The following is a 17,700-nucleotide window of genomic DNA, read 5'->3' on the forward strand; positions in this document are numbered from 1 at the left end:
GTGGGAAGGAAGAGAGATAGTTAGAAAGAGAAAGGCTTCAGCACAACTCTGAGAATGTGTCAGCCAGCGTAATAGTTCCTAAGGCAACTCTCTCTGTTGGACAACTCCCAGTTGGGTTAGAATCACCTAATTCCATTACTTCCGCTGTGCCCAGTCACTGGCTGGGAAAATCCCCGGGGAAGTGCAGCCTAGCATGAACACCTCGGTGGGTCAAAAGGTACAGCAGCTAGAGGTTGTCAGTTAGCTCTGCTTCCAGAGCAGTTCACCTTGAAGGAAGATTTGAGCACAGAACTTCCATGACTGAGAGCTTCTGGTGCACTTTACAGCAGAGGAATTTGTGAAGCAGTTTCACTGTTCACTGGCTACCAACTTGTCCAGTGAGACAGAACACTCCCACACAACAGGTTACCTGAGGTAGGTTTATTACTTACAGATAGGCAGCAAGAGATGGTAGAAGCCTAGGATTCATTGTGAGCTATTCCTCCAAGGCCCCGGAAACCTGCTGAGGGTAAGTAGAGTCATATCTGTGCATGCCTCACTTGCACAGAAGCTCAGATACCCCAGAAAGCAGCTGGTTCTGTGTTTTATACCCCAGGATGTGTGATTTGCTGGGCTAAAGTGTTTAAGACATTTTGTTTCTAGGGGTGGACTGGAACAGAGGTTGGGTCGTTCTGGCCAGTCCCTCTCTATCTGAAGATGTTGCATTTCTAGCACATTCTTCAGTTATTCTTAAGAACCATGAGTTGGGAAAAGAGGGAAGAACTGGGTAGGCCCAAGGCCACCCAGTGAACTGTCTAGCAGCATTTTGTAAAAGCACATTAACAATGGTTTTGAGAAGCTGAAGTCTGTGGACTGATTCTCCCTGTAAATACAGGCCTGCTTTACTAGCACCTGCACTTTCCGGTTCTTATGCCCCCTCAAAAGTGTGCTGAGTCATTTGAACAGAAGGAGACTGCCCCTCCAGCTCCCCACAATAGGAAATTGTCATCACTGCCACAAAATGAATATAAGGACTTGGCCAAGTTCATCTTCCTTGGTTTACTGCCTGCACTTCATCCCATTTGGAAGAGAGAAGGAATAGCATTGAATGGTCTGGCTTTTTTTTTTTTTTTTTTTTTTTTGGTAATCATGGCTATACAGGAGGGTAATGAAGGTCAGAGATGGGGGCTTGAACCACCTGCCTGTGGTTTTGAGGTTTCCCTAAATACTCTATGGTTGTTAAGTTCCATAAGAAAGGGACTTGTTTTTCATTTTTATTTTCTTTCCAACTTTTATGTTAGGTTTGGGGGGTATGTGCGCAGATTTGTTTCATGGGTAAATTGCATGTTATGGGGCTTGGTGTCCAGATTATTTCATCACCCAGGTAATGAATGTAGTACCTGGTATGTAGTTTTTCAATCCTCACCCTCCTCCCATCCTCTACCTTCAAGTAGGACCCAGTGTTTATTGTTCCCTTCTTTGTGTTCATGTGAAGTCAGTGTTTACCTCCTAAGTGAGAATGTGCAAGATTTGGTTTTCTGTTCCTGTGTTAATTTGCTTAAGATAATGGCCTCCAGCTCCATCCATGTTGCTGCAGAGGTCATGATTTCATTCTTTTTTATGGCTGCATAGTATATTCCATGGTGTATTTGTACCATATTTTCTTTATCTAGTCTGCAATTGATGGGCATCTAGGTTGATTCCCTGTCTTTGCTATTGTAAATAGTGCTGCAATGAACATATGTGTGCATGCATCTTTAAGGTAGAATGATTATTCTTTTGGGATTTATACCCATGAATGGGATTGCTGGATTCAACCTTAGTTCTATTTTAAGTTATTTGAGAAATCTCCAAACTGCTTTCCACAGTGACTGGACTAATACACATTCCCATCAACAGTGTATAAGCATTAAAGGGACTTAACAGCTGAATAGTCTTCACCCAACTCAAAGCCTGGCTCTCAGTAGATACTCAATATATTGCTTATACAATTAAAGGAATGGTTAAAAGGAAGGAAGATGTATGCAGAATCTGTGTACTGCTAAGTCAGCAAACATTTGCTGAGGGTCTGTTGAATTTGGTCCTGCTCAACATTGAACTTGCCCACTTCTCACCGCCATTAAGGCTCCAGAAAATTTGTTTATCCACAGCCTTCTTCTTCTACCTTATTACCTTGTCATTTCTTTGAGACCTAATATCCATTCCTCCTGATCTCCAGCTCAACTCCCTAGAATCCATAGCTTCTAGAGTTTCGTTGATTTATTCCATTTTTATTTATTTGATTTATTCCACTTTCATGGAATATCAAGACCTCCAGACATAGTTCCAGGCACCTGGAACTATGTGCAGCAACAGATATGATGTTCAGATCATCTCTTGCTGTATAAAAAAGAGCCTGATCCCACAGTGGCTGGAAACAAATATTTGGTATTATTGCTCATGACTCTGTTGATTGGGCTTACCTACGTGGTTCTCATTTCAAGTCCTATGCAGTTGTAGTCAGATAATGACGGGCTGGAGTCATGTGAAGGCTTGACTAGGCTGGCCATCCAAGATGGCTGAGACACATGGCTGGCATGATGTTGGCTGCTGGTTAGGAGCTCAGTTGGTGCTGTCACCTGGAGCACTTTCATGTGGCCTTTCTATGTGGTTTGGGCTTCTCGTAGCATAGTGGTGTCTGAGTTCCAAAAGTGAGTATTCCAAGATATAGGAAGTAGCGCTTGATAGTCTTTTAAAACATGGACTGGAAAAGGGCACAGTATGATTTCCACCATATTCAATACGTCAAAGCAATCATGGAGGTCATTAAAGTCAAGGGAGAGGGTGTAGACCCCAAGAGATTGTTGTGTGTTTTTGTTTGTTTGTTTTTTGTGTTTTTTTTGAGACGGAGTCTCCCTCTGTCACCCAGGCTGGAGTGCAGTGGCGTGATCTCGGCTGACTGCAACCTCTGCCTCCTGGGTTCAAGTGATTCTCATGCCTCAGCCTCCAGAGCAGCTGGGACTACAGGTGCCCACCACCACATCAGCTAATTTTTGTATTTTTAGTGGAGACGGGGTTTCACTGTGTTGTCCAGGTGGGTCTGGAACTCCTGACCTCAGGTGATCTGCCCGCCTTGGCCTCCCAAATTGCTGAGATTACCGACGTGAGCCACCGTGCCTGGCCCTAAGGGATTGCTTTGATGTAAAAAATGTACAGCCATTTGAAAATGGCCACAGGTGGTCTCTGCTGTTAAGGACTTCAGAGTTGATAAAGAGATAGTGATGAAACCTATAGTAGGCTGAATCATGGCCACTCAAAGATATCAGGTTCTAGTCCGCGGAACCTGTATATGTTAAATTATAAGGAAAAGGAGTCTTTGCAGGTATGATTAAATTAAGGATGTTGAGATGGGGAGATTATTCTGGATTATCTAGGTGGGCCCTAAATTTGATTGCAAGTGTCTTATAAGAGAAAGGCGGAGAGATATTACACCCAGAAGACAAGAAGGTGATATCCAGACGGAGGCAGAGATTGGGGTGATGCCACTCCAAGCAAGGGAACGCTGGCAGCCACCAGAAGCTGGAAGAGGCAAGGAACAGACTGTCCCCTAGCACTTCTATAGGGAATGAGCCCTACTGACACCTTGATTTCAGTTTATTGCAACCGATTTCAGTCTTCTGGCCTCCAGACCTGGGAGAGAAGAAATTCCTGTTGTTTGAAGCCATTTAGTTTGAGATCATTGTTATAAAAGTCTCAGGAAATGAATACAAACCCAGACAATGACAAGCAAGGATGGAGATGATATGGAGGAAGCATATAGGAGGCACCTGAAGCCCAGCCCAGCGGGGAGAGAAGAGAGCAGGAATGCTTCTTTAAGCTCTGATGTTCAAATGAGAACACATGGACACACGGAGGGGGAGGGAAACGACACACACTGGGGACAGTTGGAGAGAGGGGGGTGAGGGGTGGGAGAGCGTTAGGACAAATAGCTAATGCTTGTGGTGCTTAAAACCTAGATGATGGGTTGATAGGTGCAGCAAAGCACCATGGCACATGTATACCTACGTAAGAAACCTACACATTCTGCACTTGTATCCCAGAACTTAAAAAAAAAAAAAATTCTGACGTTGATTCATCCCTAGGAAGTGTGGCATCATGGTGATGTTCATTCATCCCTAAGAAGTGTGGCATATGACAACATGTGGAACTTGAATCCATTAAACCTCTTTTTCTTTACAAATTACCCAGTCTCAGGCATGTCTTTATTAGCAGTGTGAGAATGGACTAATACAAATATGATGATGAATGAGGACATTCTCATATCTTCCACAAAACCATCATGGAAGACATTATCCATCATTTGGTTACATTTCCCTTATGTAAGGATCCAAGGGGATCTGGAGTCCTGCTTTTCTGTTTGCGTCTCAACTCTGCCACATACTAGCTGGGTTTATAGGCTGCTGTGAGGTTTCAATGAGTACATCAAAACCTGTAAACACTTGGTGCATGCATAGTAAGTACTTAAAACTGGTGTTGTTATAATTTTCGGGATTTGGTGAAGGATATTGTTTTTCTGGGGAAAGACACTAGGCCCGTCATGGGGGTAATACCCTCGTGACCTCATCTAAACCAAATTACCTCCTCCAAATGCCATTGCACTGGGGGCTAGGGCTTCAACGTGTGAATTTGGTGGAGAAAGACAAAGACATTCAGTCCATAACAATTTTCCTTGGATTTGTATGTACATGATCAAGTCACCTAGGAATGATGACTGTTTCATTTCTTCCTTTCTGGACATTTCCCCCCTGGCTAACTGCACTAGCTAGGATATCCAGGACAATGTGGAATGGAAGTGAGGCTTGTGGGTATCAATGCTATGATACCATCCACAGGGAGAAACCTTTGGCTTTGTATGAAATGCTGATGGTTAGGGATATTGATATGGTTTGTCTGTGTCCCCACCCAAATCTCAACTTGAACTGTAGCTCCCATAATTCCCATGTGTTGTGGGAGGGACCCAGTGGGAGGTAATTGAATCAAGATGGGGGGTCTTTTCCATGCTATTCTTGGCCAGTTGTCAGCCTGCCCGACATATTGTGAAACCGTGTCTCTACTAAAAATAATAGGCCCTCTCTTCCCTGCTGCCATGTAAGATGTGACTTTGCTACTCCTTTGCCTTCTGCCGTGATTGTGAGACCTCCCTAGACATGTGGAATTGTGAGTCCATTTGTGAGTCCACCTCTTTTTCTTTATAAATACCCAGTTTCAGGTATGTCTTTATTAGCAGTGTGAGAATGGACTAATTGAAATGCCATGATGAATGAGGACTTTCTCGTATCTTCTGCAAAACCATCATGGGAGACATTATCCATCATTTAGTTACATTTGCCTTATGTAAGGATCCAAATGGAATGTTTTTTGAATTCTATTCTAAGAAAAATCATTTCCTTTCCTGTGAACAGCTATACTTCCCTTTGTTAAGTGATGATATTCATGTGTCCTTTATGTTTTCTTTTTCTTTTGCTCTGGCTATTAGGGAGCTAAAACCCAAGAGCACACGCAATCAAAATAACCATACTAAATGAGTTTTCTTATGTATTTGATAAATAAATAATTTTTCTTTTGGTTTCCCTTTGGGTGTACCTTTTATTGCAAGCTGTCTCAAGAAGTTTTTTTCCACAGTAAATGGGGATAAAATTATTTTAAAAGAATAATACCTGACCTGATTATTGACCTGGGTTTATTTCATTGACTGAATGGTGAGACTAATGAATGGACAAGAGCTTTATGAACTGTAAAATGCCATGTCTGTTATTAACTAGGGGAAGAACATGATTGTCCTTGACTTTAACCAATGTACCCTGTGTCTTCCTTAGTTGGCACTGATGGTTCTGAGTTAGGTAACTATGCTCCCTAAAGCCTCTGAGATTTCCCCTGAGCATCCTGGCCACTCAGTGCTTATTTTGCACCACTCTTGTGTGTCCAGGATGACTCCTTCAGCTTTATCTTTCTTCTAGAAAGTTGCTATCCATTGTTTACATCCAGTGGCTCATGCATTCATAGAATGCAGCAGCATTTTCTAAGCACCAACTGCTGGGTATGTATTGGTTACCTGCCCAGCAACCCTTTTCTCTTCTTTGCTGAGACCATCCCATTTTCATTCATGCATCAGTTGGCAATATGCCCAGAGAAATGGAGCCCCTTCCTTCCTCATGCTCTTAGGCATGGAACTCAGTTGGCCCAAGCCAGGCATGCTCATCTTGTTTCTCTCACTGCTGACTGGTTTAGCCTTGGGCACATGACCTGGTTCTCAGTAGTGAGCTAGTAAGGATCAGAAAAACCACAAAGCCATGACATTATTGAATTAACCTGTCTGGACCACCTACGCCTGGATTTTGTGTGGGAGATACAATAAATCTGGATTATAGGTTGGTGCAAAATTAATATTTAAATCACCTGTAGTTCAACTCTGTGTTGCTTGCAGTCAAAAGTACCCTTATCAGGCTGGGCACAGTGGCTCACGCCTGTAATCCCAGCATTTTGGGAGGCTGATACAGGCGGATCACCTGAGGTCAGGAGTTTGAGACTAGCTTGGCCAACATATAGTGAAACCCTGTCTCTACTAAAAATAAAAAATTAGCTAGGCGTGGTGACACGTACCTGTAATCCCAGCTACTCAGGAGGCTGAGGCAGGAGAATTGCTTGAACCTGGGAAGCAGAGGTTGCAGTGAACTAAGATCGCGCCACTGCACTCTAGCCTGGGTGACAGGGCGAGACTCCATCTCTTGCAAAAAAACAAAAAAAGTCCTAATCAACTGTTTTAGTTTGGATGCTCACTGAAGTAGACTCTGAGGCAAGGATTTGAGTGCCAATAGTTTACTAAGCTTGAGGAGGTGGGGGAAAGGGGACAGGCAAGGGAGGGAAGTGGCAAGAAAGATGCATTATCATGTCAGTTACCAGTGTGGGGAATCACAGTGTAATCTCTCTGGGGAACTCTGGAAAATGACACAGAGCAGGGATTTGCAAACTATTGGCCCATGGCAAACCTGTTCTGCCACCTGTTATTTCAATAAAATGTTCCTGGAATACAGTCACACCCATTCATTTATGTATAGCCCATGGCAGCTTTTATACAACGGCAGCAGAGTTGAGCATCTGTGAGAGACAATATGACCTGCAAAACATAAAATATTTACTATATGACCCTTTTTCAAGAGTTTGCAAACCCTAGTGTTGAGCATGTAGCTCAGAATCACCCCCTGGAGGAGTGAAGGAGCTGGGATATTTATACATCCCTCCAGTTAGTCACTGGTGAAGACCTAATGCAGGAGGCATGTTAATTCTCCAGGACTTCCGACCTGTCCTGTGCACAGGCACTGTGGGCCCTGGCCAAGCAAAGAGATGCAAATACTGATTATTGGGATTTGTGCAAGTATGGACCCTACTGGTCCATACCAGTACACTAACACAGATGGTCACATCAGTGCATCCAGAGATGGCTGAGAAGTGCACCTGTCCTCCAGGAACCCATAGTCTGAAGGTAAGGTTGGAAATGGCCAAACATTTTTATTTTTATTTTTATTTTGAGATGGAATCTCACTCTGTCACCCAGGCTGGAGTGCAATGGAACGATCTCGGCTCCCTGCAACCTCTGCCTCCCGGGTTTAAGTGATTTTTCCCTCCTCAGCCTCCCAAGTAGCTGGGATTACAGGGACCTGCCATCATGCCGGCTAATTTTTTGCATTTTTATAGAGATGGGGTTTCACCATGTTGGCCAGGCTGGTTTTGAACTCCTGATCTCAAGTGATCCACCCACTTCAGCCTCCCAAAGTGCTGGGATTACAGGTGTGAGCAGTCGCACCTGGCCTTTATTTTTATTTTTTGAGACAGGGTCTCACTCTCTTGCCCAGGCTGGAGTACAGTGGCACAGTCATAGCTCACTGCAGCCTCAAAATCCTGGGCTCAAGTGATCCTCCCACCTCAGCCTCCCATGTAGCTGGAACCACAGGCCTGTAGCATCCTACCTGGCTAATTTAAAAAAACAAACCAAAAAAAAAAACAAAAACAAAATAAAGTGTGTAGAGACAGAGTCTCACTGTGTTGCCCAGGCTGGTCTCAAACTCTTGGGCTGAAGCATTCCTCCTGTCCCCGCTTCTCAAAGTGCTTGGGATTACAGGTGTGGGTCACTGTGCCCCGCTCAAACATTTTATAATTAAGTAGAATAACCCACATGTCAGCTGGGGTCCCCTGAATCCTCAAAGATCTAGGTAAGATCTTCTACGCAGGCTACTTCCTGCTAATCTGGGGAGGGCGACCTTCTCAAGGTCGTATCTGCCTCTGGCCCTGGTGCCCCCAACCCACAGGAGCTTAAATGCAGGACTTTGCGTCTCCCATTGCCTGCAGGAAACCTACTCAGCTAGTGAGTTCATAGGGCTTCACTGAAGACTGGGGGATTCTGGAGGGGATGATTTTCTGGCACATTCAGGCTTCTAGAACTCTCTATTCTTTCCCCAGCTCTGCTTCTCATTTTTTTTCTTGTCTGGCTCCAAAACCTTTCTCCTTTTATTGAGCACATTATTTCTCTCCAGTTCCCACCTCTGCATTTCCTTTCCTGAACGCTTCTAGGGCCTCAGCAGAACAAGGAACGCCTCATTGATGACGTTAAAAAACAACAACAACAAAACAACCCAAGACACAAGACACAAACAAAACTTTTTTTTTTTTTTTTTTTTTTGGTATTCTCCAGACAAAACGTTTGCAGCATGAGATGAGGCCCCCTTTGGAAACATCTCCCCACATTCTGTGATTCTGGCAAGTCCTCTAAATTTTGTCTCCTCCTTCATCCACCAGGTGGATTTCAGGACTCCTACTGTCAGAGGCTTGGAATAAACCTCTGGCATGCTTTGCTTCTGTTTTGCTTGCTTGCTTTCTTTTTTTATTTTTCTGAGATGGAGTTTTGTTCTTGTTGCTCAGGCTGGAGTGCAATGGCGTGATCTCGGCTCACCACAACCTCCATCTCCCAGGTTCAAGTGATTCTCCTGCTTCAGCCTCCAGAGTAGCTGGGAAGCTGGGATTATAGGCATGCGTCACCACGCCCATCTAATTCTGTATTTTTAGTAGAGATGGGGTTTCTCCACGTTGGTCAGGCTGGTCTCAAACTCCTGACTTCAGGTAATCTACCCGCCTAGGCCTCCCAAAGTGCTGGGGATTACAGGCATGAGCTATCGCACCCGGCCCTGTTTGGCTTTCTAAAATAGACTGTGTGTCTCACCCAGCATGATGTTAGATCTGTATAGCATGACAGCATTCCATTGAGTCAACTCCTTGGACATACTATATGTTTTGTTTCCCTGGTAGCTAATTAAATAAGACAACTAAGTGCAGTCTAGAAAGTTCCTCTCATAACAAAGTTCCCAAGAATTTACGTCTTTGCTTTACTTACTTACTTTTTCGTGGTAGCTGAAGTGCAAGTGGAAACTGATTATAAAGGAGAAACCTAAATCAGGTTAGGTGAATTCTGCAGTATGAACTGTGCTTGGAAAATCTAACTGGTAACGTGTCCACATTGGGAACTTGGTCCTTCCTCTCACAAAGAAAATTCCAGGTCAATTTCATCCCCTATGCTAAGCATTTGAGTGTTCAGGAGTGTGATTTTAGTTTTATAAAAATTGTTCTTTTTAAAATTCCTGTCAAATAATCAGATTTTTTTCTCAGCACATTTAGAAAAATGGAAAGTTTAGAGCATTTTGATATTTTAGTATTTACTTCCATGAAGTCACTTAACCCTCCCAGACTAGTTTCAGAGTTTTGTCTTCCAACCCATCTTTGTGTCTCACTGTACATTTTCTGCATGTACAATGAGAGGTGATTTTTAATTGGAATCCCTTAGATTTTTAGACAGAAAGCTCTCCTCCTCTATTCTTCCTCTCCTCTCACTGTCTCTCATTTTAATCCAGAGAAAAAAAGTGTCTCTTACAGGCTTGGATATCAAGCTGAATTGTTGAAAACAGTGGGGTCCAGGAACCTGAGTTTAAAACAAGCACCTCTGATTGTCTAAGTGGACTTAGAGAAAGACAAATGCTGTGTGATCTCACTTATTTGTGGAATTTAAAAACGTTGAACTCATACAAAAAGAGTAGAATTAGCTAAGTGAACTAATTCAGACAGAGAAAGACAAATGCTGTGTGATCTCACTTATCTGTGGAATCTGAAAATGTTGAACTCAGAGAAAAAGAGAGTCGAATTAGAATGGTTGCCAGGGGCTAGGGGGAAATGTTGCTCAAAGGGTACAAACTTTCGGTGATGAGATGAATAAGTTCTGGGCATCTCATATTTGTCACGGTAACTATGGTTAACAATACCATATTGTTTACTTGAAATTTGTTAAGAGAGCAGCTCTTAAAAATTTTTTTTTACTTTTTGTGGGTATGTAATAAATGTGTATATTTACGGGTACATGTACAGGTATGTGGTGTGTAATAATCACATCATGAAGAATGGGGTATCTGTACCCTCAATATTTATCCTTTGTGTTACAAACAATCCAAATACACTCTTTCAGTTATTTTAAAATGTACAATTAGGCCGGGCATGGTGGCTCATGCCTGTAATCCCCACACTTTGGGAGGCCGAAGCAGGTGGATCACGAGGTCTAGAGTTTGAGACCATCCTGGCCAACATGATGAAACCCCGTCTCTACTAAAAATACAAAAAATGAGCCAGGCATGGTGGCATATGCCTGTAGTCCCAGCTACTCGGGAGGCTGAGGCAGGAGAATTGCTTGAACCCAGGAGGCAGAGGTTGCAGTGAGCCCAGATCGCGCCACTGTACTCCAGCCTGGTGACAGAGCAAGACTCTGTCTCAAAAAAAAAAAAAAAAAAAAGTACAATTAAATTATTGACTATAGTCACTCTGTTGTGCTATCAAGTAGTAGGTCTTTTTTTTTTTTTTGGAGTGAAGATCTCATTTCTGTTACCCAGGCTAGAGTGCAGTGGCATGATGACAGCTCACTGCAGCCTCGACTTCCTGGGCTCAAGTGATCCTCCCACTTCAGCCTCCTGAGTAGCTGGGACTACAGGTGTGCCCCACAATGCCTGGCTATTTTTTGTATTTTTAGTAGAGATGGGGTACTGCCATGTTGCCCGGCTAGTCTTGAAATCCTGGCCTTAAGCGATCTGTCCGCCTCGGCCTCCTAAAGTGCGGGGCTTACAGGTGTGAGCCACCACACCTGACCGAGTAGTAAGTGTTACTCATTCTTTGTAACTATTTTTCTTGTATCCATTAACCATTCTTACATTCCCCAGCCCACTACCCTTCCCAGCCTCTGATAATCACCATCCTTTCACTAAGAGAGCAGATCTTAGGTGTTCTCATCACATAAACATCCAAAGACAACTATGGGAGGTAATGAATAGGGTAATTAGCTGGTTCATGGTGATCATTTCACAATTTGTGTATACATATATCTCCAAAGATCACATTGTACACTGTAAATGTATTCAATTTTTATTTGTCAATTTTACCCCTCTAAAGCTGGGAAAATGAAATAAAATAAGCATCCTGGGCAGGACTAGCTGCATAGTTTTCAGGGCCCAGCACAAAACGAAAATGTGGGGATTCTTGTTATGAAAATTATAGGAATTCTGGCTGGGTGCAGGGGCTCACACCTGTAATCCCAATACTTTTGGAGGCTGAGGCTGGGGAGTTGCTTTGAGTCCAGGAGTTTGAGACCAGCCTGGGCAACATGGCAAAACTGCATCTCTACAAAAATAAATAGAATAAATAAATAAATAAATAAATCAGCCGGGAATGGTGGTATACATCTGCGGTCCTAGTCACTCAGGAGGCTAAGGCAGGAGGACCGCTTGAGCCTAGGAGGTTGAGGCTGCAGTGAGCCATGTTCATGCCACTGCATTGCAGCCTGGGTGACAGAGAAAGACCTTGTCTCAAAAAAAAAAAAAAAAAAAAAATTATAGGAATTTCAAACTGTCAGCATCAGAGTGGGGTCGTCTAATTATGGGGCCTTGTGCAGTTACGCCAGGCAAAGAAATCCTCTCTTGCTCTTGGCCCTTCTTTGTGCCTGAAAAGCGTGAGAAGAGGGTGTAAGCAGGACAGAACCACTTTTATTTTTATTTATATATATATTTTGAGATGGAGTCTCGCTCTGTCGCCCAGGCTGGAGTGCAGTGGCGCCATCTCGGCTCACTGCAAGCTCCGCCTCCCGGGTTCACGCCATTCTCCTGCCTCAGCCTCCCGAGTACCTGGGACTACAGGTGCCCGCCACCACGTCCCGCTGATTTTTTTTTTTTTTTTTTTTTTTTTTGTATTTTTACTAGAGACGGGGTTTCACCGTGTTAGCCAGGGTGGTCTCCATCTCCTGACCTCGTGATCCGCCCGCTTAGGCCTCCCAAAGTGCTGGGATTATAGTCGTGAGCCACTGTGCCCGGCCAGAACCACTTTTCAAAGATTTTGTTTGAAAATCTGCCTTTTGATTTTGTACTTGATTTTGGAATTCTTTATTATTATTATTTTTTGAAACGAAGTCTGGCTCTGTCACCCAGGCTGGAGTGCAGTGGCGCGATCTCTGCTCACTGCAAGTTCCGCCTCCCGGGTTCACGCCATCCTCCTGCCTCAGCCTCCCAAGTAGCTGGGACTACAGGCGCCCGCCACCGCGCCCGGCTAATTTTTTGTATATTTAGTAGAGACGGGGTTTCACTGTGTTAACCAGGATGGTCTCGATCTCTTGACCTCGTGATCCGCCCGCCTAGGCCTCCCAAAGTGCTGGAATTACAGTCGTGAGTCACCGCGCCGGGCCTGGAATTCTTGATGCTTTAAACAAAACTTAACATCTTGCCTGACATGTTTTTGTGGCCCAACAGGATAACTAAAACGCCAGCATTAAAACTCAATCCCTGGCAAGATGTTGTCTGTGATCTCCTTCATCTTCACGACAAGATCATCTAGGGTTGTATGCTAAGGTTAGCAGCAGAGGCTCAATGGAGTCGACGCTGCAGGTGGGAAGCCACACTTGGAATTCCTCCATCATGCTTAGTTCACCTTGAGGACTAGGTAGCTATCTAATGGCAGAATGGTTTCAAAACCCAAGTATCTGTGAAGAGCTTTCTCTTTTGTTAATTCTTCGGTCCAGCTCAGTGCCTTCCAACTGTTCGAGGGGCATAGTTATTACTTAAAATGATTACATACACAAGTACATGTGCACTCTATAAATTATGGTTGATTTAAAGGAATCTCAGGAGTAATTTTGACCACAAATAATTTTTCCTCTTCTGTACTAACTATGGAAATGAAATGTTTGTGTAATATATGATTTCATTTTGCCAGAATATATGAATACTTCTGTGAAAGTGTCCTGAAATAAATGAAATGCTGTCTCTGCAAAAAAAAAAAAAAAAAAAAAAAAGTTCTTTGGCTGTGACATGGACATGAATAAAAAGGTTATAACTAGCATCAAATTCAAGCATTTGGTTTTATTGCTTATGTGAACACAGCATGGAACATCTTTTGATTCACGTTTTCCCCATTCTTAGTCGTGTTATCTGTTCATGACTATGCAGGTGGTTTTATCTCTCAGGGACATTTGGTCATGTCTGGAGACATTTTCAGTTGTCACAACTGGGGATGAGGTAATGGTGCTACTGGCATCTGGTGCGTAGACTTCAGGGATGCCAGTAAACATCCTGCAGTGGGTGGAATAGCCCTGCACGGTAGAGAATGATCCCCTCTGGATGGTGTCAGTGCCCTCTAAACATTACGCCCTGGGCTGTACCCACTCTCTGGATGTGAAAATGCAGGCCTAGGGAGGCTAAGCACTTATTATTTCTTTGTAGTTAAAAAAAAGTCCATCTTGTTCCAGGAAGGAACAATTTAATTTCTAAACATGTGGCATAAAACAGAAATAACTAGGAAATCGGTGGAAATGTGTTTTCAGGGGGAGCGTGTAGACTGAGGACAAATTTTCAGGCTTCTATTTGTCCGGTGAGGTTAGTGCTTGTGTGCTGGGCCAAGTCAACATCCTCTTAGCGGTGTCTTGTCTCCTTCCTGATTTAGAAAAGGCAAACCCACCTGCTGTCATGAAAAATACCTTCTAGAAGCTACCGGGTAATTGGGTGATATTTCTGGATTTGTCTCCCTGTCTAATGTACATCAGTTAAACTTTTGACTCTTCAGCGCCTCTGGAGAAAGTAATAATCGGAAACTAAATCGACTTGGTTTTTTCTCTCCCCCTTTGCCCCGTATTTGTAAAGATTAATCTTCAGTATCTATGAGTGCTGGGTGATTTGCGGAAACTGCAGCTGCTTTATCAATATCAGCTTGGCCTCCACTGATCAAACCCTCATTTAGGCGTTCACTGCCGTCTGCTGGAAACAGCCCAGGGATGAGGAGGGAAGGGAAAAGGCCACTTCGGGAGGCCACCTTGCCTTGGAGTTTCCGTCGTTTTCCGAGGTGAGCTTGGATGTCACTGCTCAGCACAGTTGATTAAAGAGGGTCCTTGAGATTGGTGCTGTGAGTGAGTCACTGTGTGGGAAGAAATCCCGATGGTGGCAAATATGAATAAAGCGTCGGTGTAACTGTCCTGGCTGGATTGTTTTTCTTCATCTCACCATACTGTTTTCCCTCTGCATGTGTCTGACCTCTGGCGGGCTTGCAGATAAAAGTGATGCATCTTCATTTTGTCGGAGGAGTTAATTTTGTGTGTATTCCAAGGTAAAATTATACTCACGGTGCTTATATCTTGGGCACCCACTGTGCGTTGGACACTTTCCATAAATTAACTCAGATTTTTCTTAGCAGCTTGCTATGGCTCTTCACTGTTTCTCCAATTCGATTTACAAAACCTTGATTTCAATGGGATCCCTGTTTGCTCTTGCAGACTCTTCACTCACCACCTGCTTTTCACCCACTCCACTTCAGCTGCCCTGAACTTTCTGTTGCTGGAATTGACTTTGCTCACTCACACCTCTGGTCCTTTGCACATGCTGTGCCCTGGGCTTAGTACATTTCACTTTCATCCTCTTAACCTCGTTAATATCTTGCTTGGGACAACAGATACGGCTGTAAGTATCAGAAAACCCTATTATCATGGCTTGAAGGTGCAAGGGTTTATTTGGCTTACACAATAAGCTAAACAATAGGCAAGCCATGTTGGTAGAGTGAATCAAAGAGACCATCAGAAACCCCCACTTTTTTCATTTTCTTGCTCTGCTGTGCAATTTCTATCCTCATGGTTACAAAATAGCTGCTTCATCTCCAGGTATCATGTCAGCAGGCGTAGAAGCCAAGGGAGGGCAGCAAGCCAGAAAACTAAAGGTGCACTCTCCCTTCTTTTCACTGGTCAGAACTACGTCAGATGGCCAGCCCTAGCTGCAAGAGATGCTAGTGAAAGATGATTTTTAGCTGGATGCATTGTCGCCCTCAGCAAAATAAAGATGCAGTTTTCTTATTAGCAGAATCCTAACAATTAAGATTCAGTGCTCAGTTTTGATGCCACTCAGCTGAGTGGTCCTCCCTGAATCCCTGTGACAGAGTTGGGACACACAGGTATTAGGCAATCTCATAGATGGCATTGGAGTTACATGAAATATTGTGGTCTTGTTTCCCTATCTGGATTGAAAGCTCCATGAGGAGGACTTGGTCTACCTTTCACACAGTTGTATCTCTACTACCTACATAGTTCCAGATATATAGTAGATGCTCAATAAGTAATAAATGAAGGAGTCACATGAAATTGTGGTCATGTTTCCCTATCTGGATTGAAAGCTCCATGAGAAGGAGGACTTGGTCTGTCTTTCACACAGTTGTATCTCTAGTACCTACATATATAGTTCTAGATATATAGTAGATGCTCAATAAATACTTAATAAATGAAAAATAGCTACTATTTTGCCCCTTTGTAGTTGACACCTAGAGCTTTAGGGAGATAAGATAACTTGCCCTAAGTAACACATTTACTCCTTAATTCCTCCATTCAGTAATGTTTATTGTGCACCTTCTATGAGCCAGGTCTTGTTTCAGACACTTGGGATACATCAGTGAACAAAGCAGATAAAACGACTGCCTTTGAGACCATTACCCCCAATATTTTATTACAAAAAATTTCACACATCCAGCAGAGTTAAACCAATTTCATAGGGAACACGTGTTCAGTTACTACCTAGGTTCTACCAGTCACTGGGGCACACTGATTCCAGTGGGGGAAGGCACACAGTAAACCAGAAACAAAACAAGTAAATTACATGGCATTGTAGAAGGTGGCAACTGCTATGAGAAATACAGAGAAGGTAACGGGATGTAGGGCGTGCAGTTGGGGGTGGTGGTGGCCAGGCTTGGCCTCATTGAGATGGCGACAGTTATGCAAAGACTTGAAGGACGTGAGGGAGCAGTGTCGATATTGGAGGGCAAAGCAGTTCTAGGTAGAGGCAACAGCCAGTGCAAAGGTCCTGAGGTGGGAATCTCTGTTCCAGGAGGGGCAAGGTGGAATGTGTGGTTGGAGGAGGAGCATTGATGGTGGCTGGGTTAGTAGAGGAGGAGGAGTTTGGGGAAAAAGATCAAGGGAACTCAGCTTTGGACAGGCTATGCTTGAGCAACTCAGGGGCAGAGCTGGGATTTAGATCCCAGACCTCACAACCTTCCTGTATTAGGGTTCTCTAGAGAAATAGAACCAGTAGGATATATATGTCTATTTATTATACGGATTGGTTTATGCAGTTATGGAGGCTAGGTTCCATGCTCTGCCATCTGCAAGGTGGGGTACGAGGAAAGCCAATGACATTAAGTCCCAGGGTAAGTCTGAAGGCCCAAGAACCAGGAGCTCTGATCTCCAAGGTCAGGAGAAGGTGAATGTCCCAGCTCAAACAGAAAATGTACACTTCCTTTGCTTTTCGTTCTGTTTGGGCTCTCAACAGATGGGATGATGTCTGCCCACATGGGTGAGGGTGGTCTTCTTTTTTTCTTTTTTTGAGATGGAGTCTTGCAGTGTTGCCCAGGCCCGAGTGCAGTGGCATGATCTCGGCTCACTGCAAGCTCCGCCTCCCAGGTTCACGCCATTCTCCTGCCTCAGCCTCCCGAGTAGCTGGGACTACAGGTGCCCGCCACCACGCCCGGCTAATTTTTTGTATTTTTAGTAGAGACGGGGTTTTGCCATGTTAGCCAGGATGGTCTTGATCTCCTGAACTCGTGATCGGCCCACCTTGGCCTCCCAAAGTGCTGGGATTACAGGCGTGAGCCACCGCACCTGGCTGAGGGTAGTCTTCTTTACTCAGTCTACAGATTCTAATGCTAATCTCTTCCAGAAATGCCCTCATAGACACACACACCCGGATGTAATGTTTTACCAGCTATCTGGGCATCCTTTAGCTCAGTCAAGTTGACACATGAAATTAACCATCACACTTTACCATTTTGCCACAGCTCTCCCCCAGTCATTCAAAGACACTGTGACCAGCTGGCCAGGTGACAAGAAGTCCTAGGGCACAAGCCTGAAGCCTTCGGGAGAAATTTCAGCTTTACAGGGGGCAGAATGTTTGGTAACTATTTAGATTTAAAGCAGAAGCACTTTGGATTGAGCAATTTCATATGTGACAACTGTCTTTGCCACAAGCAACAGCAGAGACCTGCAGATGAGAACACCTTTATGAAGAGCAAGACCATGCTTTGAAGTTGGACAGAGATCTTGGTTCAAATCCTGCCTCTGCCGCTTGTTAGCTAAGTCACTTCAGGTAAGCA

The 17,700-nt window shown here is 43.9% G+C and overlaps 1 protein-coding gene across 2 annotated transcripts in view; it reads left to right on the forward strand.

The window, feature by feature from the left end:
• LOC129527569 (BOS complex subunit NOMO3-like) overlaps positions 1–17,700 on the forward strand; it is a 99,727-nt gene that overhangs the window by 68,767 nt on the left and 13,260 nt on the right. Inside the window, exon 14 of one of the 2 annotated variants that reach the window (XR_010131328.1) lies at positions 17,386–17,693. Coding sequence is in view for 1 of the 2 variants with exons in the window: in XM_055365333.2 (XP_055221308.2) it covers positions 14,223–14,319 (97 nt within the window). In the remaining variant the exon portion in view is untranslated. Of the gene's footprint in view, positions 1–14,222; positions 14,552–17,385; positions 17,694–17,700 lie in introns of those variants that run through there. The other variant, XM_055365333.2, reaches the window with a different exon arrangement.

This window comes from Gorilla gorilla, chromosome 18 (genome assembly GCF_029281585.2).
Source record: "Gorilla gorilla gorilla isolate KB3781 chromosome 18, NHGRI_mGorGor1-v2.1_pri, whole genome shotgun sequence".
Lineage (NCBI taxonomy): Eukaryota > Metazoa > Chordata > Mammalia > Primates > Hominidae > Gorilla > Gorilla gorilla.